Source organism: Octopus sinensis, linkage group LG10 (assembly GCF_006345805.1).
Source record: "Octopus sinensis linkage group LG10, ASM634580v1, whole genome shotgun sequence".
NCBI lineage: Eukaryota > Metazoa > Mollusca > Cephalopoda > Octopoda > Octopodidae > Octopus > Octopus sinensis.
In genome coordinates, this window is record NC_043006.1 from 5687525 (window position 1) to 5715303 (window position 27779).

Genomic DNA, 27779 nt, shown 5'->3' on the forward strand with positions numbered 1-27779 from the left:
TAGCACAATAATATTCACTGTTCAACTAAGTCCTAAGCCATAAACATGAATCATGATCCTGCTTTATTTGTATTTAGAATTTGGCATAATATCGTACAAAGATGCATGTATTTCGAGTTCATAAAAAAAGCACCGACCGATCGTGGCCGTTGCCAACCTCCTCTGGCCCCTGTGCCGGTGGCACATAAAAAGCACCCACTACACTCACGGAGTGGTTGGCATTAGGAAGGGCATCCAGCTGTAGAAACACTGCCAGATCAGACTGGAGCCTGGTGCAGCATCCATGGCTTACCAGACCCTGGTCGAACCGTCCAACCCATGCTAGCATGGAAAACAGACGTTAAACGATGATGATGATGTTCTATATGAAATAGATTTAAAAAGAACTGGATCAAGAGGTATCGCCATTGATTTCAGATGTCCTTCCTCAAGTAACATAGCTATCTTGTGTGGAAACTCTTAGTCTTTCTATTTCATGGAGAAATAAATTTGTAATTTAGAAATAAATCCTGCCAAATCAGGATAATTTATAATGCATAATACCAATGCTTTAGATTACTATTTTCTAAGTGAAAACAATAGATTGAGTGAAATTTTAAAATGTTAATACCTGCAATGGTCAGCTTTAGTTTCATGTGTTACTGAAATATGTTCACATGTTCACTTTGTAATTATCAAGTTCTTAGCTGGATTCATGTGTGTGGTGCATTGGGTAAATGACTCACTTCAGGTGGACCAATACTTTGTTCATAGAATTTAGTCAAAGGAAACTATGTAAGTGCTATATATATATATAGATAGATAGATAGGTTTAAGAGACAGAACCATCTTCAAGCAACCCAATCAACATTGAACGACATTATCATGAAATGCACGTAGTCTATATAATTTAATATAGGATTCAGAATAAAAATTGTAGATGTTAGTTTTGATAAAATTTAATCTTATATATCTCTATCATAGATAATGTCATTCAATGTTGATTGAGCTGCTTGAAGGTAATTCTGTCTCTTAAACCTATCGATATATGTATATAATACAGTAATTCATTTTAGTACCACTCAATTGAATTTCTCTCCCCTGTGGACCCAGAAATAACCTCCCTAATATTAATAATTATATATATATAATCATTGTACATCGTATTTTCCATGTCATGGGTTGAATGGTTTGACAGGATCCAATGGGTTGGAGGTCCACATCTTGCTCTAATGTCTTTTCTCATGGATTCCATGCTGGTGGGGGGGGGCTTCTCAAAACTAGCCACTTTCGAGTGTACTGAGTGCATTTAATTGTGGGGCCAGCGCAGTAGAGGTTGCCTTAACATCAACTATACTAAAGAGCCTTCTTAATCCCAGCATCACAACTGAAGTCAATTACCTATTTCTTTACTACCCACAAGAGGCTAAACACAGAGGGGACAAACAAGGACAGACAAAGTGATGAAGTCGATTACATCGACCCCAGTTCGTAACTGGTACTTATTTAATCGACCCCGAAAGGATGAAAGGCAAAGTCGACCTCGGCAGAATTTGAACTCAGAACGTAGCAGTAGACGAAATACTGCTAACCATTTCACCCGGCATGCTAACATTTCTGCCAGCTCAGGGTGTACTGAGGCTTTATCACAGTTCTCTGACTGTTTACAGCAGAGTTTTTTTTTTTTTTAAATTGACAAAAATGGATAACTACTAAACTGAATAAATACCAGATTCAATATGTTTGCTTAAAAATCCTTGAAGGTAATAGCATCAAGTATGGTCACATTCCATTGAAAGAATTAAAAGCAAAATAAAATAAACACTAAACTCTGACTAGTAACATTTTTAGATCTGACACCTAAATGGTAAACTTCATGGTTTTAACCATCGTCATAGCAATAGAATAAAACCTTAGCAGTAGAGTTCAACTTGAAGAATTATTTTGCAAAGCATTCAGCTATTTTGATGAACTTATATTAAAAAACATTGTTCTGATCAATCAAAACTCTTACATGTACGAATGATGGTGTTCCGACTGCAAAGAATATTTATGCTATTGATATTAATGGAGAACGGCAAGATGTGTTTGTGGTTATAAAACAGAACTTGGCATGGCAACATTTGGCAACGCACCAACTCAATCGAAGTCTGCAGCTCTGTCAGTATAGAATACTATTTATCTTCAAACCTAAAATGGAAACAGAGGAAAAATATATAAATGAAGAGTGTAGTATTAATAAAGCCCATACGTATGAGAAAGAGTGTGTGTGTATATATATATATATATATATATATATATACATATATATATATGTGCATGTGTGTATATACATACATACACACGCACACATGCACACATTTTTGATTTGGTTTGCAAAATTCTTTATATGTGAATTCGTATGTTGAAGCAAATCTTGTCTAGGGAGGGTCATTATGCCAATAAAAATTCAAATAAACACACACACTGGTTCAATACCACTTTATTTTACCAACTCAAAGTTTGCTTATACATTTTATTATTTAAATATGTGCATACATACATACATACATACATACGTACGTACGTACGAACGTATGTATGTATGTATATATATATATATGTTGCCATGATAGATCGGTAGCCACTACACACATTTTTTTCTCTCCTTGTTTCTTTCTGTGTTCCTTTCTGTAGAAGAACATAGGCTCGAAATGCTAAAGATTTTTTCAATTCCCAAGCATTATACTAATACATCTGTTTGTTTTCTACACCACCTGTCTTCGTCTTTTGTTTTTTTCGTGAATTCTCTACATGCATGCATACATACATACATACATATCAACCTAGTCTAATGTTTTTTTATTTAGAATTTTTACTAATTGTAAATAATAAAATGTATAAATCCGACTCGGTTGGAATTTCATTCATTAATAGATTCTATACACAAACTCATGTGTGTGTGTGTGTGTTGCTTTATATGTTGTAATACGTTGGTCTTTTAAAATAACCACACAATCAATCATGTTAGTTGAAATTCTAATGAGTTATTCTGACAAATTTAGAGTTTCAAACGAGTAGGAAGTCTGGATTAATGAAGTGTTTGTTTTACTAATCTTCCTCAATCCTATAAAGATCCACAGGTACAACTACATGGTGACACACACACACACACACACACACACACAACACACACACACACACACACCCTTACTGACTGTTTTTGAAGGGTAGTGTATAGATTAACATCATTTTGGTGTCCACTTATTTTATGCTTCCGTGGTTCAGATGGAATACTGTGAGGCAGATTTTCTGTGACTCTTCTTACCTGTTTCAAAGCAAGGTAACATTTTCCTCACAGGGCTTGTTTTTTTTTGCGGGGAAGGTTAGAAATTAAAATGGTTTTATGATTGTTTCACTCTTTTACGACTATCACATGATGTCAACACAAGGAGAGAAACATACACACACACACACACACAAGTAACAGGCTTCTTTCAGCTTTTGTCTACCAAAATCCACTCATAAGGCATAGACTATAGTACAAGACACTTTCTCAAAGACCCATACAGTGAGACTGAACTCAAAACTACATGGTCAGGAAACAAACTTCATAACTGCAAAAAAAAATTTAATAAAAAAGCCCCCCCCAAAAAATCATTTGCCTGACTTGTCAGAAAGCCATGAATGTCACCCACTCAGGGTGCCTTATAATTTGTCTTTCTGTTTAAATACGTTCACCAGTCTGTTCTTTAAAAAAATATTTTTCATCATAGGTGCAGGAGTAGCTGTGTGGTAAGTAGCTTGCTTACCAACCACATGGTTCCGGGTTCAGTCCCACTGCATTGCACCTTGGGCAAGTGTCTTCTACTATAGCCTTGGGCCGATCAAAGTCTTGTGAGTGGATTTGGTAGACAGAAACTGAAAGAAGCCTGTCATGTATATATATATATATCACGTGATCACTTGACCGACCAGGCTATCAGATGTTGCTACACATCACTGATCACAATGCACTTTGCATTATTTTAGCCTTCGAATGACGCCACCCCACTGGCCAAGTGAGCAGGCCAATATATATATATGTGTGTGTGTGTGTGTGTGTGTGTTTATCCCCCTCAACATCGCTTGACAACCGATGCTGGTGTGTTTACATCCCTGTAACTTAGTGGTTTGGCAAAAGAGGCCGATAGAATAAGTACTAGGCATACAAAGAATAAGTCCTGGGGTCGATTTGCGGTGCTCCAGCATGGCTGCAGTCAAATGACTGAAACAAGTAAAAGAGTAAAAGAATAAGATCAATAACAAGAAGAATTCACCTAATTTTCGCAAACACTCAGACTGCATAGAGCTACAAGACTTCATTGCAAGAAATGGTATTTCATAAAAGCAAAGCAGATGTTCTGCATAGAATTCAGATATCGTTTTCTATATGGCATTAGCAGCATCATAAAATGGTTATTGTCAAAAATCAACAACTTAAACATTTACTGCCGCTTCAAATAACTTTAGACTATGTGACATTCATGACTTACTCAATACAAGGAATATTTTTCCAATGAAAAATCACATTTGAAGTAAAAGGTATTAATTATTTTAACCACTGAGAGTTGATGGCAGATTGCCAATTATTGTAGAATGCTGCTTCTCTTTCCATTATAATCTTGTATAAGGCCAGCATATTGACCACAAAATAACATACTTTAGGGAATTTTTAGTTATTTAATGGAATAATATTGATTGTTAGCAGGAACAACTGACAGACTTCTTTCTCTATGATCAGGAATTATACTTCAAACAAAACACTGGACTTGAGTGAAAAGTAGGGAGTATTTAGATTCATCCATCTACATCCCAAGTTCAAATACTATTGGAGTCAACATTCATTTTTTTTCCTTCCAAACTAATTATTTGATCTACAGAAGATTATTCAATTTAACCTCTCCCTTAAAATTGGTTACTGAATTAAATAAACTAATATTGTGAGTGTCTGTCAATCAATGATTGATGGTATGTGTGAAAGAAGTATTAATGCATGATCAGTGTGATCAATTTCTTAAAATTAGTTTTAAATTTACAAAGCAAATTTTGGGTTTACTAAAACTTCATTATTGACAATTATATTTATAATTCAACATATCTAAAAGCCAGTTTACACACACATACATATATGAACTATACTGGGAATGCAACATGATATGATGGATTTTACGTATGAATGTTATTTATGGATTACTGAAGAAGAATAACTAAGGAAGTATATATGGATTTAAAGACTCTCATCAAAAGTAGTAATTTTAATTTTTATTTTATATTTAAAAAAAAACACCATTTTACAATTTTACTCCAAATTTTTTTTAAAAAACTATCATTCGATATATTATACAACATTCATATTTATATCTCTGAAGAGCAGCAGTGTTGTCTATAAATGCTTATCAATATAGGATTTCATTATAGGGACAACTCTTTTGTGAAACGATCGTAAGATGCTTTAAATAATTAATTCAAAACTTTTAAACTATCAAATATTTGTACATTATATTTATATTTTTATATTTATTTATTTATATATATTTTTAATACAATAAGTTCTTTCACACGGGTACATCTTTATGATGAGTTGGATATTAATTTCCTTATATTAATAATAATAATATATTATTAAAAAATATATGTATATATTGCTCATATTGAATATATAAATACTTTAATAGTATTGATATTTTTATACAATAGAGCACATATAAATTCAGTACATAATATTCTTATTGAATATATTTACCTAGAGATTTATATATATTTATATATATATATTTATATATATAGTACTACTCTGACCAAATACACACATTTTGAGGTAGACTATGAAATTTGATGCATATATATTCGTGGTATTTGTATGTAATTGCAGCTTTGTGTTTCTTTTTCTGTGGGTATGTATACTCTTCTACTTGTTTCAGTCATTTGACTGCGGCCATGCTGGAGCACCGCCCTTGGTCGAGCAAATCAACCCCGGGACTTATTCTTTGTAAGCCTAGTACTTATCCTATCGGTCTCTTTTGCAGAACCGCTAAGTGACAGGGACGTAAACACACCCGCATCGGTTGTCAAGCAATGCTAGGGAGACAAACACAAACACACACACACATACATACATACATATACATATATATATATATATACATATACAACAGGCTTCTTTCAGTTTCCGTCTATCAAATCCACTCACAAGGCATTGGTCGGCCCGAGGCTATAGTAGAAGACACTTGCCCAAGTTGCCACGCAGTGGGACTGAACCCGGAACCATGTGGTTGGTTAGCAAGCTACTTACCACACAGCCACTCCTGCGTATGTCTCATTTTGCTCAGTATTCTTTACTGATGAAGGAAGAGTTATCAAACTAATCCAGGAATTAATCAATCCAAACCTATCTGAATCATTTTATGAATTTCTGTCAGTCTACTTCTTACTTTCAACATGTGTGTAATCATAAAGTGATAATTGAGAGTGGTTGGACGATTTAGCATCTATTTTCAGCATATAGGTATGGTCCACTCTGTGCCCTTAATTATAACTGTATTTTATATTATTATAAATCACACACACACACACACACGGATAGATAGAGATATAGCGGATTCTCCCATTGTTAATGACAGATGAGCATTCCACAAATTGTTGCTGAACAACCTCCTACACAGATGGTTTGTTTGTTTGCAGTGATCAAATGAATGTGCTGTACATTAGCCCACTCTGTCAACTCAACATTCCTTATGCAGGTCCACGATGGGACACATGTCAGATACTGAAATGATCACTGGTGTTTTGCTCAAAGCACAAAGCAAGAAAGGAAACCATGATCCTATAAGTGTGAGGCTAACATCCTAAACACTAGGGGACTTTCGTTTTATATCTGTTTTTTTTCCAATGCCAGTATGGGTTTGACAAATACATATTACTGGAGCATTGTTCTATTACTAGATGTTCTTCATGCAGCTAGCCCTTACCTCATTTTACTTTTTATTTTCTTAAGCAAGGGAGTTTTCCTTTCCACTCATCTTCAAAAGAGCCAGTCGATGATTTTTTGATGGGGAATTGTTAACATACAGCATTGTTAGTAGCTTAGTATATTTTCATGCAAAGTGCAGAATGTAAACATTTGCACAGGCACACACACACACACACACACAGGTATCTGTATGTGTGTGTATGTTTATATATATATATATATATACATACAGCAAGAAGGAAATAGAGGGGATCCAGAGGTGCTATGCATCAACTGTTAGACATTATATTATGTCTATTTATTTTAAACAATTATGAGAATATATATACATGTGTAAAGATTGTGTTCTACATATATAAAGTACCAGAAACTTCTAGAATAGAGAAAGAAGAGCAGTTTCTTACAGCTGTTTCTGTCAAGAGGTCGCAGTACCCCACATGTCATTTCCATCTTTTCAGTGGGGTGAACCTCTTGGCAGAAACAGCTGTAAGAAACTGTTCTTTCTCTATTTTAGAAATTACTGGTACTTTATATATGTAAAACACAATCTTTACACATGTATATATATTCTCATAATTGTTTAAAATAGACATAATATAATGTCTAGCTGTTAATGCATCCCCTCCATTTTCTTCCTGCCACATGAATTAAGGGTAAAACCACATATTACCCTTGCCCATTTATTATGCTCAGTTGTGTAATTGCCATGAGAGAATGAGTCAGAAGTACCAATACAGCTAGGTTTTTATGCAAAGTAGAATAGTATATATGGCAGGCAAATTCATTATGTACAAAATAGGCATTGGGTCAAGACTAAAAATGTGAAGACTTGGCAATAACTCAAGCAAATTTTACTGTGAATCTGTTGTTATTGGTAGATTTTACTGTAATATATAACTAATTTTTGTATTCTGTTTATTGTACTAACTAATTATGTACTATGATTATTTCATAACCTATTTTCAAATTTCTAATTATTATTTAAAAAAATTAATTTTTTTGAAGTGCAAAAAATATTTTGAGTTATTTTTAATAAAAGTAACAAGTGCAATAAAAGTAACAAATAGAAGTAATAACTTGAAATAAAATTTTTAGTTTAATAAAAACTAATATTTTCTAAATCTAAATATTATATTTGAAGTTTTATCCTTAGCTGCAATATTTCAAGTAAAAATCTTCTTGTTCTGTACTTTACCAGATGTAATGAATTGTCCTGAACTTTTCCAAGTGTAATAACCTGTCCTATGCTTTTCCAGGTTTATAATCTTTAGAATATTATTTCTTTAAAATGATATTTAAAATATTATTTTTCCATGTAATAAATACATGCATACATACACTCATACATACCAACCTGGCCATTCACACATTATTTTGAATTTCAGGTTTCAGAAAAATCGAGTTTATACTTACATTGGTGAAGTGGTTGTTTCATTGAATCCTTACAAATCCATGGAAATCTATGGAGAAAGCTATATATCAGAGTACAAAGGCAGAGAGCTATATGAGCGTCCACCCCATATATTCGCCCTTGCAGACAGTGCTTATAAAACGATGAAACGCACAAACAAAGATACTTGCATTGTGATATCAGGTAAGTGATTGTTATTTAGCACCAGTGAAGCTACTAAAATGGTAAACTGTCACCCCATAATTTAACTCTATTCAGGTGTATCTTTCAATACCTGAACACAACACTTAATTCCACTTCAGTCAACATAATTCAGTGGTTCTTAACCATTTTCTGTCTATGGGCATCTTTGATTCCTATTTTACTCTTCTGAACCTTTGTAGACATTCAATGCTTAAACAAAACCCTACTGCATTTTGATAATTAAATATTATTAGGAAATGTATCACTGCCAGAGCAGCTGTCTGGCTTCCGTGCTGGTGGGCACATAAAAAGCACCATTTGAGCGTGATCGTTACCAGCGTCGCCTTACTGGCACATGAACAAAACATTCGAGCGAGGTCGTTGCCAGTGCCGCTGGACTGACTCCTGTGCAGGTGGCACATAAAAAACACCATTTTCATGTGTGGCCATTGCTAGTACCGCCAGACTGGCCCTCGTGCCGATGGCATGTTAACGCACCCACTACACTCTCGGAGTGGTTGGCGTTAGCAAGGGCATCCAGCTGTAGAAACTCTGCCAGATCAGATTGGAGCCTGGTGCAGCCATCTGGTTCGCCAGCCCTCAGTCATTCGTCCAACCCATGCTAGCATGGAAAGCGGATGTTAAATGATGATGATGATGATAACCCTTTAGCATTTAAACTGGTCATATCCAGCCGTAATATTCTACCTGTTTTGTGTTGAAATTGACCAGATCTGACTTCTCACACCTGCTTTACTATGTCATTCTAAAAATATACAGTCACATGATTGAAATCTCAAAGCTACAAGATAATACATGATTAATTCAAAACAATGAGATTAATAAGCATTGCATTTGACAATTAATCTGAATGCTAAGCAGACCATTTTGATATAACAATGCTATGTTTTAACTTGATATAATGTTATCTATAAATGTGATTTAGTATTGTTACATATAATGTTGATGTAATGTTATATATCACCATCACCATGACCGACCAGGTTATCAGATGTTGCTACACATCGCTGGTCACAATGCGCTTTGCATTGTTTTAGCCTTCAAAGGATGCCACACCACTGGCTAAGTGAGCAGGCCAACAGAAGAAAGTGTGAGAGAAAGTTGTGGTGAAAGAGTACAGCAGGGATCGCCACCACCTCCTGCTAGAGCCTCGTGGAGCTTTTAGGTGTTTTTGCTCAATAAACACTCACAACGCCCGGTCTGGGAATCGAAACTGCGAACCTACGACTGCGAGTCCGCTGCCCTAACCACTGGGCCATTGCACCTCCATGTAATCTATAATATAAATTGAACATGGGCGAGTTTGTATTCTTTCTTGTCTTGAGGTTCACAGCCAAACGACTGGGTGAATTCGCATGAAAAATGGCACACATGTGGAGATGGGTGCATAGATTGGAATGCAGTTTGTATTTTTACCTAGCCCCCATACTTACCGAGAAAATCGATTAAAACTTTTTATAATGGAATGCCCCTCTTTCTTCCATAAAACAGGGGACCCAAAACAATAAGATTATAGACTATGCCTCATCAAAAACGATCACAGCCACATCATCCAAACAGACCAGATGAAACCGGACTTAGCTGCTAGTGTTATATATAAACTTGATAAAATAATATTATAAATAATGCAAGATATAAACTTGATATAGTAATGTAATTTTTCTCGCAGCCATTGTGCACCTTAGATTCTTTCAAGACTCAATGAACATGTTCTTTTATCTTTATAATGAATGTTGCTTTAAATTGTCTTTCAGGGGAAAGTGGATCTGGGAAGACTGAAGCCTCAAAGATTATTATGAGATATATTGCAGCTGTAACAAACATTAGCGGGCAACAAGAAGTGGAACGGTAATTAGAGTTAATGATATCATACCCTTTTCGTTGAAATACATTAATTAATCTGTTATGCCTCTTTTAACGATATGTCATACAATTCGGGGAAACTGTACAGGGGATAAAAAAGTTAATGATGCTTGAATTTTCAACTGATTCAACAGTTCTTTCTCCAAGAAAGAATTTCGGTTCAGTGCTACAGGCTTATGTAATACTTTGTAATTATACACTAAACTTGCTGCCTTCACCATTAAGGTATACACTATGTATTTACTGCTCGGTAGACTGACATCTCCAGTGCAGGTTACTAAAAATTTTACAGTTTAACCTGTTACTGGGTATTTTGTTGATATGATTCAAAGTGTAAACATAAGGCCAGACTGAAAGATTTTATTTTAAGTTTTTTTCTGAATCTTCTAATTGACCTTTCAAATTTAATTGTTTTTGTCTGTGCAGTATTTTGATAAGGAGCCAGCAGTATCTCCAATGTGTGTGTGTATACATACATTCATACACACATATCCAGCTAGACATTGATATCTCTAGTTATATATATATATATATATATATATGTGCCGGTGGCACATAAAAAGCACCATCCGAACGTGGCCGTTGCCAGCCCCGCCTTGGCTGGCTTCCGTGTCGGTGGCACATTAAAAGCTCCAACCGATCATGGCCGATGCCGGACCCCCTGGCACCTGTGCAGGTGGCGCGTAAAAAGCACCCACTATACTCGCGGAGTGGTTGGCGTTAGGAAGGGCATCCAGCTGTAGAAACTCTGCCAGATCAGACTGGAGCCTGGTGCAGCCCCTGACTTCCCAGACCCCAGTCAAACCGTCCAACCTGTGCTAGCGCGGAAAACAGACGTTAAACGATGATAATGATGATGATATATATATCAATGTTTGTATTTTATACTAGCATGGTTTGCATGATTTGACAGGATCCAACAAACTAGAATCCTGCCTTATGCTTCAATGTCTGCTTTGGCAAGTTTTCTAGTACAATCTGCCCTCTGAACACCAACACTCTACAGTATGTACTGGGTGCTTTCTTCATGGCACCAGCACAAGTGAGGTTACCAAATAACTCACAAGACAATGCCCTTTGACAGAGTGGTGGTGCAGTATTGGGGGAGGTGGAATTGCGTCAGGTGTTGAGATGCAAAATATTTTAAATAGGTATCATGGAGAAAATGCCAGCTTCCAAATCCCGCTTTCTGATTGGGTAAAAATTATCATACTTTAAACCTCTGTAGCATTCTTCTAAAATTTTTATAGAACAAGTGAATAACATAATCAGCTTCAGCATGAAAAATGACATCAATATACCAAGTTTGAAAATTTTCACTTAAACTTAAAATTTCCAAAACTATGACAGCAACAGAAAAGATCCAAAGATAAAGAAAACAAAAAACTGTTCAGATAATGGAGGATCGTAGTTTCAATTCTGTTTGTCATCTTCACCGTTCCCAGTTGACTAAAGTAAGCTGTAAGATTTAGGGATACAGGAATTAGATTAGATATAAATTACAATATTTCAAGTGTAAGACAGATTGAAGTAATTTGTTAAATAAAGTATGATGTTACCATAAAAACAAATTTGTTAGCCATGGGAAATGTTATTTTACAAGACTCCATTTTGTAATGGAAATTGTAGTTGTGGTACCAGTGCCGGTGGCACGTAAAAAGCACCATCCGATCGTGGCCGTTGCCAGCGCCGCCTCAACTGGCTTCCGTGCCAGTGGCATGTAAAAAGCACCAACCGATCATGGCCGTTGCCAGCCTTGGAAAACGGACGTTAAATGATGATGAAGATGTATGTATATATATATATATATATATATATATATATATATATATAGATGCTGGTGGCATGTAAAAACCACCAACCAATCATGGCCGCTGCCAGTCTCCCCTGGCACTTGTGCCAGTGGCACGTAAAAAGCACCCACTGCACTCACGGAGTGGTTGGCATTAGGAAGGGCATCCAGCTGTAGAAACTCTGCCAGATCAGACTGGAGCCTAGTGCAGCCTCCTGGCTTCCCAGACCCAGGTCAAACCGTCCAACCCATGCTAGCATGGAAAACGGACGTTAAACGATGATGATGTATACTTACAATCAACAAGTTGTACTTGCTTGGTTACAAACTCTTGATGATAATGATTTCTAGTTCCTAGGCAAGATGGTTACATGCTCGCTAACATGTTCGCTATTAGTATACATATTGATTCTTTTGAAACTGATTTTGCTTTCATTTTAATATGATGATAATGAGATTGTTGTATACAGTACTCAGGTGTTGTTGCTGTGTGTTAGATGTCGAAAATAGTAAAAAAATGATTTTTTTCTTTTTGTTTCGGATGTAAAATAAATCTGACATCAAGCCAAATAAATCAAGAAGTATATTGTTTCACAATTTGTCAGAGAGAAAAGTATATTTTGTAATCTAAAAAGATGGTTGTTTGTAGACACTCAGGGTGTTGATTTTCTGGGAATCAGAGTTAATTGGGCGAGGTTAGTCTACTTAATATTCAATATGACCCTTTGCAGTCTGGTGATTGGAAATTATATATGGAAAAGAAAAGAACTCTTGGGAGATTCAATTCTTAGGAAACAGTCTTGGGAAAAATATCCTGCATTTTATATGGGAGGGAAAACGTGGGTAGGTAAGTGCTTTACATACAGCATAATTCACATTACACAGACTGGTATTCCTAACATTATATCACACTCAAGTGATATCTCAGGTCCCTAGTGAGATGTGTTGCTTACATCGATTGAAATAGTACACATAATTAATACACAATATTCCTGGATACATATTTTTTGTATTCATGGCACAACATAATGATATATATTTGAATAAGTGCTGTCATACCTGCTTTATAATAACGATGGTTGCTCTGTAGCTATCTTTATCTCATCTTGATTTAAATTCACCAAGACACCTGTAAGTGGGAATATAAAACATTATTTATAAACCTGTCTTCTTGTAAATTATACAGCTTTTTCAAGTGTCAAAGACTATTGATTGTCACAGAGTGCAAGCATAAATTTCCATTTCCTTTCTAATCAGGGGTTACTGTTTCTATGGGTAATAATTCTGATAATCTTAGATGACATTGTACTAACTAGCAGAAAGACTGCCCTCCGGGTGGTTTTCTGCTAGTTACTTCATAATATTTTTGCATTCAACTCCAAATTCTAATAATTTTTATGATATTTTACATCTAATTATTTCTTTGTATAATAGTGCCCACTTGCTTAGTAAATATTGCTTTCATTATTTTATCAGTAATAATCTCTCTTTTTTAAACAAACGTCACAGTAGTCCAACAACAGAGGGAGGAGCAGTTTGTGAAGTTTTACCTTCCCCTCAGAGCAACATAGAGATTTCAATTCAGTAGCCTATCTGTAAGCTTTGCAGAGGGGTGTGGTGTGTGAGAGAGAAGAGGGGGAGAGGGAACATTGCCAAAATGAAGGAAATAAACGTAATAAAAAAATCATAAATAAAAGAGCATTACTACAGATGTATATGCCCCTGACTTTGTTGCCTCATAACATCCAGAGAAATGGATACTTTTTAACAAAATTTTCTAAAAATACTACTTAGATGTCGTGGCTTCAGAGTATATAGGGATTTATGAGAAAGAATTTTTCCGAGGGGGTGGTGAGAGGAGTTTTGGAAAATTCACACAATCCACCTTATTTCCCTGTGGTAAATTATACTTTGAACATGTTATCTTCTTCTTACTTCATTCATCTCTGATAAAGCACATGATGGGTGTGTATCTTGGTGTATTATGATGTTACTTTGAGCAGTGAAATGCCTTAGCTATTTATATTTCATATATAAAAGGGCTCTGTGTTCAATAAATTATTCAGAACACAGCTCAATGTTTGGACATAGGACCAATGTCATTATCAGTTTACAACAAAGCAGGGAATCCTATGTAGCTTAGTTCATCAGCATTTGGTTTATCAGCTGATGCTGGCATGGGTTGGTTAGTTTTCTGAGGCAGTACTTAGTGGTTAGATGACCTACCTGTGGCCAAAATTTCTAGTCTTCTCTTACAGCACACAGATGTAATAAGGTGGAATGGTTAATAAGCTTGTTTTGCATTTAAGAAGTCCTAATTTTGATATCACTGTATGGATCCTTGGGCAAACATCAATTTCTATACCTTTAGATTGACCCCCTAAGTTTTGGATGAAATTGTAAAGGTAGAAACTGTATAGAATTCAGTCAGGTGGATTGTACTTGTAATTCAAAAGGCACAGCCTTGCCTTACATTGAGTCACTCTGATTCATCATTATCATCATTTAACGTCTACTTTCCATGCTGGCATGGGTTGGACGAATGACTGAGGGCTGGCAAACCAGATGGCTGTGCCAGGCTCCAATCTGATATGGCAGAGTTTCTACAGCTGGATGCCCTTCATAATGCCAACCACTCCGAGAGTGTAGTGGGTGCTTTTACATGTCAGTCTGGCAGTACTGGCAATGGCTATGCTCAAAATGGTGTTTTTTACGTGCCACCTGCACAGGAGTCAGTCCAGCGGCACTGGCAACGACTGCGCTCAAACGTTTTGTTCGCATGCCACCAGCACATGTACCAGTAAGGCAACACTGATAACGATCACACTGAAATGTTGCTTTTTACATGTCACTGGCATGGAAGCCAGATAACTGCTCTGGCACTGATCCTGCTCAGATGGAGCTGTTAGCGCTCCCCTGGCACAGGTGCCAGTCATCGAATTTGATTCAATTTTGATTTCCTGCTTGAAAATTATGACAAGGACACATCTGTGGAATACTCAGTCACTTACATGTTAAGTCGGGAACAGGTAAGCCAGTTAGTTGACTGAGCAACTGAATCTTCATTGTCAAACAACAGAATTCCACCATCACAACATAGAGGAGAAATGTGGTCATAAGGCGTGGATGGTTAAAAACACTGATTTGAAAAAGTGATACGTGTTGAGAGATAAAGACCCAGTTTTAAATGAGCCAAAAAATTTTGTTTAATTTCACAGATTTTCTATGACTGCAACTGGGTTAACAAAGAGCTGTTGCACAACTATCTTGTGAAAAAAAAAATGGTTATGACATCAGGCATGTTTGTTGGGGGCCAGTCCTTTTAGTGTTAGATGTTATTGGTACCTTAGTGATTTTATCTTTGAGTCACCAGGGTTCCATGAATATAACATGAAGTATTAGTTCCACCCATATCAAGAATACCCTGAACAATGCAGCATCTTCCTTACTTACAACTAAAAATGACAAAGTGTATCAACAGCTTTCCAGTTTCTTGCAGATTTTTAAGTCTGAGATGAGATACAATCACAGACAGGTTTAACTGTGGTAAATAAGTCAGTCTAATAAACTAGACTATGACTGTATAGTCTTAAGCTAAGACTAACATGAGAACTTTCTAGCAAAGTTACTCTTCCAGAAGTTCCATTCCATCTTTCACCTGTTACAGCAGAAGTTACCTGTCAGATTGCAACACTTCACCATTTGTTAACCCAGCTATGGTCCACACTCTGTTAATTTTGATAGCCCTCTGGATTTAGTTATTTTCCATGCATCTGTCTGTCTATAAATGACTCCTTATCTGTCAACTGTCACCATACTTCATAGATAATACTACCTTTTCACTCCATTGTAATTTGCACCCAGTTGTTCTCTTAGCGACCTCACCTTAGATATTCTATGAATAGATATCCTCAATAAATCCTGTAACCAGAGACCTGACAATCTAGTCTCATTCAATGACATCAAACAAATGCATGTTAACAATCATAAATTCAGCTGTTGATAAGCAAACCTGCAGGATAACATTTGACAATGGCTTTATTTACATTGTCTCCTGGTCAATAAATCAATGCAGCTGTGACAAGTTATACGGGCCATTATAGATTGTACTTACGTTCATTATAAATAGTATGTACAATGCTGACAAGAAGAATATAATGCAGAGAAACAATGTGTGCACACAATGTATTATTTCTGTGCTGACTGTAAGATGGATGTTATACAAATAAACTCAAATAAGTGAATGTTACAAAGATGAAGATGGACACACTGTTTATGATTATGGAGTTTATATGTGTGTGTGTGCAAGCGCACACACACAATCATCATCATCATCGTTTAACGTCCGCTTTCCATGCTATCATGGGTTGGACGATTTGACTGTGGGCTGGCAAACCAGATGGCTGCACCAGGCTCCAGTCTTGATCTGGCAGAGTTTCTACAGCTGGATGCCCTTCCTAATGCCAACCACTCCGAGAGTGCAGAGGGTGCTTTTACGTGCCACCAGCATGAGGGCCAGTTTGGTGGTACTGGCAACGGCCACGCCCAAATGGTGCTTTTTATGTGCCACCTGCACAGGAGCCAGTCCAGCGGCACTGGTGACGACCTTGCTCGAATGTTTCACATGCCATCAGCACAAGTGCTAGTAAGGCAAGTCATTAACTTCCAAATCACTTGGCTTCAAGTCCAGTCCTGTCACATGGCATCTTGTATGAATATGTTCTACTACAGCTCTGGAATGACCAAAGCCTTGTTAGTGGATTTGATGGACAAAATCTGAAAGAACTCTGACAAATATGTATATATGAGTGTCTGTGCATGCATGCTTTTGCTTCCTTGTCTTGATATGAAGCAACAGTCGTAAACGAGTGTCACCATCATACAAGCAGTATCCTTTGTTCCCAGTCTTTCATGAAACCATTTCCAGCCATGGGGAAATATTACCTTATTTGATGACAGGAAAGACATCCGGCCACAGACAATTTTCCTAAAAGAATGCCATCTGATTCAAGTACATGTGTTTATACACAAACGCATGCACACACACATTCCTATATGTGTATCTATGCTGCTCAGGTACATATTAATGCAGCTGTACTATTTAGGAAGGAGAAAACACAGGTAAAAAGATTTGTTGCTCCTGATAAAAAAAATGTTGGTTATGATTAAAACTGGTAGATACTCTAACAATTGCTACCTTCACTATCACAACCAGTGTACTACAACCTGGTCCTGTGTCTCTGGGTTGTATCAATTGACCCTTCCACTCTGGCCTTGGTTGCATGCCCAATGACCACTACATACAATTTCACTTAGTTAGTTCCTCTACGATATCTCTTCTCCTGGGTGACCAGAGACATCTATTAATATAATTTATTTATTTATTTATGCACCCTTTTCAAGCCTAGCCAGGCTCATGGGCTCGGTTTCCCAGTTTCTGTGGCGTATGTGCTCCCTCCAGCTGAACGGGACGCTAGTCCATCACAGCATTACTCAAGAAACAGGAAGAAAGAGTGAGAGAAAGTTGGGGTGAAAGAGTACAACAGCTCCCCCCCCCTCCCGCCGGAGCCTCGTGGAGCTTTTTAGGTGTTTTTGCTCAATAAACACACACAACGCCCGGTCTGGGAATCGAAACCACAATCCTCCAACTGCAAGTCTGCTGTCCTGACCACTGGGCCATTGCGCTTCTCTATTAATATAATAGCTTATTTAGGTCATTACCTAGTCTGAAAGGAGATGATGTAAGATATCTGTTGATGCTGGTGCATCTGGGTTTTAAAGGGTTGTTGTGCATCTATCCTATAAAAAAAAAATTCGGTTATGACACCTGGCATATTTGTTCGTAATAGTACTTTTAGTGTTAGATGTTATTTGCACCCTAGTGACTTTAGTAAAGCATTTGAGTCACCAGGGTACCATGAATATAACATGAAGTATTAGTTCCACCCATATCAAGAATACCCTGAGTAATGCAGCATCTTCCTTACTTACAACTAAAATCTTCTCAAACATTTCCAAGGCTGAGTCTCATAATCTCTACTAAACTCAGCTGGGACCCATACTGGAATATCATTCATATATTTGTGATGCTAGAAACTTTATAAAAAAAAATATTTCAGATCACATTCCACTATGTCATCTGAGCTTCAACCAAAAAAATTTCATCAATTGCTAGCCTCCCCTGGCACCTGTGCCGGTGGCATGTAAAAAGCACCCACTACACTCATGGAGTGGTTGGCGTTAGGAAGGGCATCCAGCTGTAGAAACACTGCCAAATCAGACTGGAGCCTGGTGCAGCCTCTTGGCTTCCCAGACTCCGGTCGAACCGTTCAACCCATGCTAGCATGGAAAACAGACATTAAACGATAATGATGATGATGATTGTCAGTCTGGGAAAACCTGCAAGGGTTATTACCTTTGTCTCTCCGTGCTGTGGGCACGTAACAAACACCATCCGATCGTGGCCGTTCGCCAGCCTCATCTGGCACCTGTGTCGGTGGCACATAAAAACACCATCCGAGCGTGGCCGTCTGCCAGCCTCGTCTGGCACCTGTGTCAGTGGCACATAAAAAACACCATCCAAGCGTGGCCGTTTGCCAGCCTTGTCTGGCACCTGTGTCGGTGGCACATAAAATCACCCACTACACTCTCGGAGTGGTTGGCATTAGGAAGGGCATCCAGCTGTAGAAACACTGCCAGATCTGACTGGCCTGGTGCAGCCTTCTGGCTCCCTAGACCCCAGTTGAACCGTCCAACCCATGCTAGCATGGAAAGCGGACGCTAAATGATGATGATGATGATGATTATCTGGTCATAATAATAATAATAATAATAATTTCTAGCACAGGAATGAAAAAAACAGTTTTAAAAAATGAATATTGTTGATTAGATTGAGTATAGTTTTTTGAGTTGTACATATTTGATCAAACCCCAAAAGATGAAAGGCAGAAACAAATTTGGTGAGATTTGAAACCAGAAAGTATAGCAGTGTAGCTAAATATCAGCAAAGTAGTTTGTCTATCAAATTACTGAATATGCTTCTTACCCCCACTTCAGCATCCTTAATAATGTATTTAAAAATGCCAGATCTGCTGTGTTCCAACGCCAGATGGAGACTTGTTTCTCGTAAGGTAGTCTATTTATGATAGCGATTAGTCCTGTTTCTAATAGGGTTGCTTCTGTTTATTTATGATAGCATAGTTGGTCTAGCAGACTTTTCTGTATTATGAAAATAATACTTCAAGTATGTTTTAAGTGTAAATAATAATATTAATTTCTTCATCTTAATTTGTGTATCTTTGAAAAAAAAAATTAAACAACCCACTCTTAAAATATGATTAACTTACATCAGTTAATAAGATTATAATAAAAGTGTTTATTACATTAAGATTCTTTAGTTCTTGTTCAACATTGACAAAAAGATTTCTCTTAAGTTCAAGGATAGATTGAAACCTTTAAATAGTTCCTTACACCCACATAAGATTTATTTTGAGAGATAAGCTTGTATATTTTGTGCTGATAACCAAAATGGCTTGAAATATCAAGATAAACAAAGTAGATGAACTCAGTGGCTGTTAGTTGGCGCTGCCCCTTCTTTGTAATATTACTCTGACTACTATTACATAAACTGTTTTATAAATCACCTGTCAGCTAAAGCAAGAAAAGGAAGTAGAAAGAAGTATTCTCTAAGATTCATTCTAAGATATTCCTCTCACTGTTGAATGCCTGACTATTTCTGTTGACCTGTTTCTTTTTCTCTTTTTTTTTTCTTTTTTTTTTTTACCTCCTCCTTCTTTGCATTTCTTAAAATGATATGAACCCTCTTCTACCTAAAAATAAACGTAGAATGTCTTTGCCTGTTAAGGCATTATCTTCATAAATAGGAATAAATTTAGCAGCAGACTGAAACCTTTTCAGAATTTATAATAAAAAGATTAAATTATATAATTAAAAGAATAAATTATATAATTAAAAGAATGAGTTTTTAATGTTTTATTAATATAAGGATTTTAGTGAGGTGAGAGAGAGAGTACAAACTTGTTAGTAATAGTCTATAACTTAAGAAATTTAGAGGTAATTAATATTGGGTAATTAAATGTAGTTTATTCTTTGTAAGTTAATAAACAGTAGTTTATACCGTAGCAAGGCTCCTGCTGAGTTTTGAACCATTGCACTTCGGCTGTAGTCCTGAGCTGGAAGCCTATCTACCATACTACCATAAAAGGCAAGGCCAGTTATTCATTTATTTTTACCATTCACTATTCTTGGGAGAGTGATGGATGTAGAATCCTCAGGCACCGCTTCCATAGAGTCATATGGGAAGAACAGTCATTAAACTTTCCTGCTGGATTCCCAAGTGTGACCAACTGGAACTGTGAATATCATCCTGCTATTTCACTCATCTTCTGCCAGTTGGCAAAGTAAAGAAGAAAAAAATGTTTTTGTCCGCCCCATAAAAGGCATTAATGCATATGTGAACATGGCTCAGAAAATCAGATCAACTGCTGGGTATTGAAATGAGTTGCGATCTTCCTACCAAATAACCAGTCTGGAACCCCTATCTTGCCCAGGATATTAATCATCTGGAAGCTGTTCAGCAACGTGTAACCAAGAGAATACCCTCCATCAGGCATTTGCCATATTCTGAATGCCTTACTTGCCTGGGCATGGATACATTGAAACTCCGACGTCTGACAGCTGACTTGGAAGACACCCATAAAATTATTAACTATCTTACAAACAATAACTCTGAGCACCTTTTCAAACTCCACCTGTCTAGCACCCGTGGACATGTTTACAAAGTCAGAAAACAGCACAGCTCCCATGACTTTCGGAAACATTTTTTCACGCTGAGAGTTGCTGAAGCATGGAACAAACTACCGGCATCAGTTGTTAGTTGTCTGAGCACTGCATCCTTCAAAACTTCCATGCTTCCTGAGATTCGCCAATGCTACACCTGATTTTCTCCCCTCCATACACACGCAAGCATCTATCTGACTCATACACTGTTCACTTCCCAGACATTTGTACATTAAGGCACATGCTTTATATGCACTTTTGACAAGTTGTGGTGCACCTGAGCACTGTATACAATAATTTCATTATTACTATTATAACCTAGTCAAAAATTCTAAAATCTTCATTGGGTCTTATAAAAAGCAGGGATTTTAAACTCCCAGGCGTGACGACCTAAGATACTATTCAAAGCTATCAGTCAGCTAATGATATGGCATTCGCATTGTTTCTGTGTAATTAATTCTCAATAATTATGAATTGTATTTGTATTACCATTCAACATATGCTGTCAAAACTTGTACTTATTCCATTCAATAACTCTTGAATGCCGTTCTGTTAATTAATTTATTGTGTATATGTAAAGCTAAATGTTCCAGGTTAATAAAAATTGTATGAGAACTAATACCAATATTAGTGTGGCCATTATGAATGTAACACAACACTCAGCCTACCAAATGTTGTAATTCATTGATTACTATCTAAGAACTCTAATACCACACTAAAGTAGTTTATAATACTTTGAAGTTATTTGTAATAGTTAACAGTTTATAGGTAATTAATAGCAATTTATAGTTAATGATAATTAATTGTAAATAGTTTATAGATAATTAAAATTTCATTTTTCTTTGCTAATATTTACTATATGATCTGTGTACTTTATCTAGAGTTAGTCACATTTTAAAACTGTTTTGTTATTCTCAGTTATTAGGATTGATTTATTCAATAGGATTGTTATTCTTTTTGCATAAAGAGCCTTGTTACAAATGCATTATTGTTGTTTTCCCCTCTAGACAATATTATTGGGGTCAAGTGGTTATTGTTATAATACTTGATTCACACTGAAGCACCAAAGCAAAATAGGCATTTTACTTAAGTACATTGATGCTTCAGAGGTCAAATGACACTGTCATCAACATTACCTTTTTAATAAATGCATATATATCATCATCATCATCATCATTTAGCGTCCGCTTTCCATGCTAGCATGGGTTGGACGGTTCAACTGGGGTCTGGGAAGCCGGAAGGCGGCTGCACCAGGCCCAGTCTAATCTGGCAGTGTTTCTATGGCTGGATGCCCTTCCTAACGCCAACCACTCCGTGAGTGTAGTGGGTGCTTTTTACGTACCACCCACACAGGTGCCAGACGGAGCTGGCAAACGGCCACGGACGGATGGTGCTTTTTACGTGCCACCGGCAATATGTGTGTGTGTGTGTGGAGGTGCAATGGCCCAGTGGTTAGGGCAGTGGACTCGCAGTTGTAGGATCACAGTTTCGATTGTCAGATTGGGTGTTGTGAGTGTTTATTGAGCAAAAACACCTAAAAGCTCCACGAGGCTCTGGCAGCAGGGTGGTGGCGATCCCTGCTGTACTCTTTCACCACAAATTTCTCTCACTCTTTCTTCTGTTGGCCTGCTTGCTTAGCCAGCGGGGTGGCATCATTTGAAGGCTAAAAAACAATTTGCTTCGCATTGTGACCAGCAATGTGTAGCAAAATCTGATAACCTGGTCGGTCACGGTGATCACAGTGATATATATATATATATATATATATATATGTAGGTCCCGGGTTGATTCGGGGTTAACCACAGTAAATAAGGTACTCAATACATAGTAGAGTAAAATTAATTTATTATATAGAAGGAGCTTCTACAGGACTAGAACTGTTTCATTCAAGAGAAATCTTCCTGAAGATTTCTCTTGAATGAAACAGTTCTAGTCCTGTAGAAGCTCCTTCTATATAATAAATATATATATATATATATATATATACACACACACGCACAATCATACCTCACCCTATATCATTAATTGGTTGTAGAGGACATGACTTAAGTTGAAATGACCATTATTTGAATGTATATACATGTAATAATTAAAACCCAGGCTAGCCTAGGTTGTTTTTATGTTAACCTACAAATTCGATAAATTGTGAGGCAAGCCTAGGCTGTTTTTATGTTAGAAAGAAATAAATTCAAATACTGTCCGGTTGCCAACCTGATGGCTGACACAAGTGTCACTTGTTGAGGCTTGTGTAGGAGGAGGAGTTACACACTAGATGTCGATGGTTGGGGATCATCAGCTGACTCCTATTGTGATGGTGTAGATCATTGTGCAAATTTGTCTAAAGTTTCTTGAATTGCCTTCTCCTCTTCAAGGATTAGGTAATAAGATACAATAGTATTTTGACAACCCACCGGTATTTTTACAAATCGTTGTGCATTGGGATCCATTTCCTCAAAGCAAGACATTTATTTAAATGAGAAAAAGCCTCTTGCATTTTCTTTGTAAAACAATGAAGTTCAAGATCAATGATGCATACTGTATTCTAACATTAATTTTAAAGAGTTTCGTTTGTTGACATATATATGGGGTGTAGGTAAGTTCTAACATTAGGAACAAGGACATAAAGAAAAGGCAGTGTGACACATACCAGTCAACTTTTAACTCCTTGATTATACATTTTATAAAAAGTGCCAAGTTTGAAAAATGTACTCAGTGGGAACGGTCACTCCCCCTTGCTCTCCTATTTGTTATGCCACTGATATGTGTGTGTGTGTGTTTGAGAGCATAAAGGGAAGAAACAGTAGAGAATACATGAATGCATACACAGCTACTGGAATTGTTGAGTATATAAACGGATTAGATGTTTCTTTCTCTTGGATTGGTCAAACTGATGTAGACACCTCTGATGGGAACCTAATAAGGTTCAGAAATTGATTAAGGCTGGTCATTAGTTTTTTCAATTTACGGCAAAATTGCTAAATTAACCTTGTTCATATACCTACTACATAGGTTACATATATTGTATCATGGCTTGATACTGTGTGGACTAAAATCTCTATTGACAAGCCCCTGATATTAAATAAGATGTTAAACACTCATCATCATCATCATTTAGCGTCCGTTTTCCATGCTAGCATGGGTTGGACAGTTTAACTGGGGTCTGTGAAGCCAGAAGGCTTCATCAGGCCCGGTCAGATTTGGCAGTGTTTCTATGGCTGGATGCCCTTCCTAACGCCAACCACTCCGCGAGTGTAGTGGGTGTTTTTTACGTGCCACCTGCACAGGTGCCAGACAGAGCTGGCACAATGGCCACGAACGGATGGTGCTTTTTTACGTGTCACCGGCACGGGGCTAGCCCAGGTATGCAAATTAGTTGCCCCAGTTTTCCCAAGTTATTGGACTTGTTGAGTATATAAATAGATTGACTGCCTGTTTCTCTTCATCATCATCGTCATCATCATTTAGCATCCGCTTTCCATGCTAGCATGGGTTGGACGGTTTGACTGAGGACTGGCAAACCAGATGGCTGCACCAGGCTCCAATCTTGATCTGGCAGAGTTTCTACAGCTGGATGTCCTTCCTAACGCCAACCACTCCGAGAGTGTAGTGGATGCTCTTACGTGCCACCGGCACGGGGGCCAGTCAAGCAGTACTGGCAATGACCTCACTCGAATCTTTTACAGATGCCACTGGCACAGGTGCCAGTAAGGTGATGCTGGTAACGATCCCACTCGAATGGTGCCTCCTACATGCCACTGGCATGGAACCCAGTTAGCCGCTCTGGCAACGATCATGCTCGGATGGTGCTCTTAGCACCCTACTAGCACGGGGCACAAGTGCCAGTAAGGCACTTGGATTGGTTAAATTCATGAGAGCCCAATATGGTTTGAAAGTCAATTTAGGCTGTTCATCACATTTCAATCTCTAGAGAAATAGCTAAATTTGCCCTGCTAATGAATCTACTATACAGGTTACATGTCGTTTTCAATAGTTAATTAACAAAAAGTCATAAAATGGCTCAAGGGCCAAGATCTCCATGCATGGCACTTACTATTAATTAGTCCTTACATCACTTTTATAATAAGCACACATGTACATTCTTTTGTCAGTTTTAGTTATTTGATTGCAGCTATGTTGAGGCACCATTTCAAGTGTTTTAATCAATCATTTCAATCCCAGAACAGTTTTCTGATACTTTATTGATTTAAATCTTGAACCACTAAGTCACAGGACATTAAAAGGCACAGTATAAACACTGATCATAATCAATGTGATCATGGAAACGGACACATAGGTGTATGTGGTTGAGTATTGTACTACCAAATACATCCACAGATTTTAGCCAATGCTGTATATATAGGAAGATATAAATGTCTTGTCTTTCTTCATGAACAGAAAAGAGAGATCAGTTAAACCGGTATCAAACCTGTTTTACGATTTTTTTCAGTAAAGGCGTAGGAGTGGCTGTGTGGTAGGTAGCTTGCCTACGAACCACATGGTTCTGGGTTCAGTTCCACTGTGTGGCACCTTAGGCAAGTGTCTTCTACTATAGCCTCGGGCCGACCAAAGCCTTGTGAGTGGATTTGGTAGACAGAAACTGAAAGAAGCCCATTATATATATATATATATATATATATATGTGTGTATATATATATATATATATGTATATATATATATGTATATATGTATGTGTGTGTATATGTTTGTGTGTCTGTGTTTGTGCCCCCAACATCACTTGACAACTGATGCTGGTGCGTTTACGTCCCCGTAACTTAGAGGTTCAGCAAAAGAGACCAATAGAATAAGTACTAGGCTTACAAAGAATAAGTCCTGGGGTCAATTTGCTCGACTAAAGGTGGTGCTCCAGCATGGCAACAGTAAAATGACTGAGACAAGTAAAAGAGCAACCTTCATTGGGGTTTAGATATATCGGATCGACTGACCTGCATATACAATGCAATCTTGGTAGATAATGACTGTGTATTGTTTTGTTGTTTCAATGAAATATTTTACTATAGACTAATTATATATAATTAGTCCAATGCATGCTATTGCACAGGATGGACATTAAAAGATAATGATTTGTGAAATGCAGTGCGTATTAATTAGTTTTACATCCTTTTAGTATGAGAGAAAATATATCATAGCACTTCTAAAACAAATATTAACATTTTTTTGTTTAATAGTAATTTTTAATATTTATCCAGGTATATATATATATCTTTCTTTTCTTTTTGTTTTTCAGGGTCAAAGACATCTTAATTAAATCTAATTGCATTCTTGAAGCCTTTGGCAATGCCAAAACGAATCGTAACGATAATTCTAGTCGGTTTGGAAAATATATGGACATAAATTTTAACTTCAAAGGAGACCCTATCGGAGGCCATATTCAGAACTACCTGTTGGAGAAGGTAAAACTGAATTTACTTTGTTACCAGTATGAACAGAATTACCATTAAAATATTTATTCGACATTCCACTGTCTTCATCACGTTGTGCTTTGCATGATTATTCTAAACTATGGAACCGATTGTTCTCAGGCTTGGTTTTATTATTACTTTCTATGATTGCTGAACATAGCTTTGTATTGTCAGAACCTTCCTGAACTGGTTCCACATTTATATTTGGTGATGATTTTAGTGGTATTATCTATAATATAGCACTATCACAATAAATATACTAATTTCAGAAAACTACTTCTAAGCCTTTTGTTAACTTTCAGATTTTTCTCATTGAGTTAAGTGTCATCAGATGAGAGAATGATTTTAGATAATGAGTGTAGTTCACTGATTCTGTGACAAAATTCTTTAATAATTAATTGAGGTTTTCAGAAGTGCATGGAACAGCTGCTGCATAACTCTGATTTAAGTAACTATACAAAATCTCTCTCTCTCTCTCACATTCAAGAATATTCATCAGTCATTTATTCAAATAAGTAATTAATTTACCAATTGAGTAAATAGATACAAGATCTGGCAAGGGGACTTGAGAGCTTTTAAATGAATACAATGTTGGCAAATATAGAATATTAGAACCATTATTGTTTAAATATGCAGAACAATGCGTGTGATTTAAAAACATAAGTAACACTTCATTTAATTTTGAAAACTTTTGACATTCAAGTGTTATCTATTGTTTTACGCCCATAAGGTCTAGCCTAGAAATTCTGTATGCATGTTGTGCCGAGGAGTAGCTTTCAGTTCATCTGGTGCATGTAGTTTATTAACAAGTATTTTCTCTTCGGAATAACATAAGGAATAATCACAAACCATAAGGTTGGGTGACCAAGCTGGCCGTGTCATTAAACAATACAGAACTACAGAACAACCTTGTGAAATGACATCCATGAAAGGTCTTGCTTTAAATATACTTGGTCAATTTTATTGAAACCATAAATGCCTTGAATTAATGTTCCATGCTCAAATCTGGGAAATGGAACCCCTAACAATCAGAATTCACTGTTATTGTATTTCCCTCTTCATAGAGACATAAGCAAATCACACCCAAATTTGTTATGCAGCATAACAGCATTACATATTCAAAGTGAAGGAGGTACTCATGAAGTTATCATGGGTTGCTGTCCAACTGCCAATAAATGTTTAGTTTATTTACGCAGACAGATGGAAATGTGCTTCATTGCTCCTAATGTATTCCTTGCAGAATCAAATCTTAAAAGGTTGACTATTTAAATCAAAGTGCAATGACCTTTGCACAGCATGATCTGAAAAACCTTGTACAAG

General features: G+C 36.9%; 1 protein-coding gene across 2 annotated transcripts in view; it reads left to right on the forward strand.

Annotated features, from left to right (window-relative positions):
- The window catches only part of LOC115216379 (unconventional myosin-Id), a 141852-nt gene that overhangs the window by 36568 nt on the left and 77505 nt on the right, over positions 1–27779 (forward strand). For both annotated transcript variants that reach the window (XM_029785674.2, XM_036506271.1), the window contains exons 2-4: positions 8356–8564; positions 10340–10433; positions 26285–26450. In XM_029785674.2, the coding sequence (XP_029641534.1) occupies positions 8356–8564; positions 10340–10433; positions 26285–26450 (469 nt within the window). The remainder of the gene's footprint in view (positions 1–8355; positions 8565–10339; positions 10434–26284; positions 26451–27779) is intronic.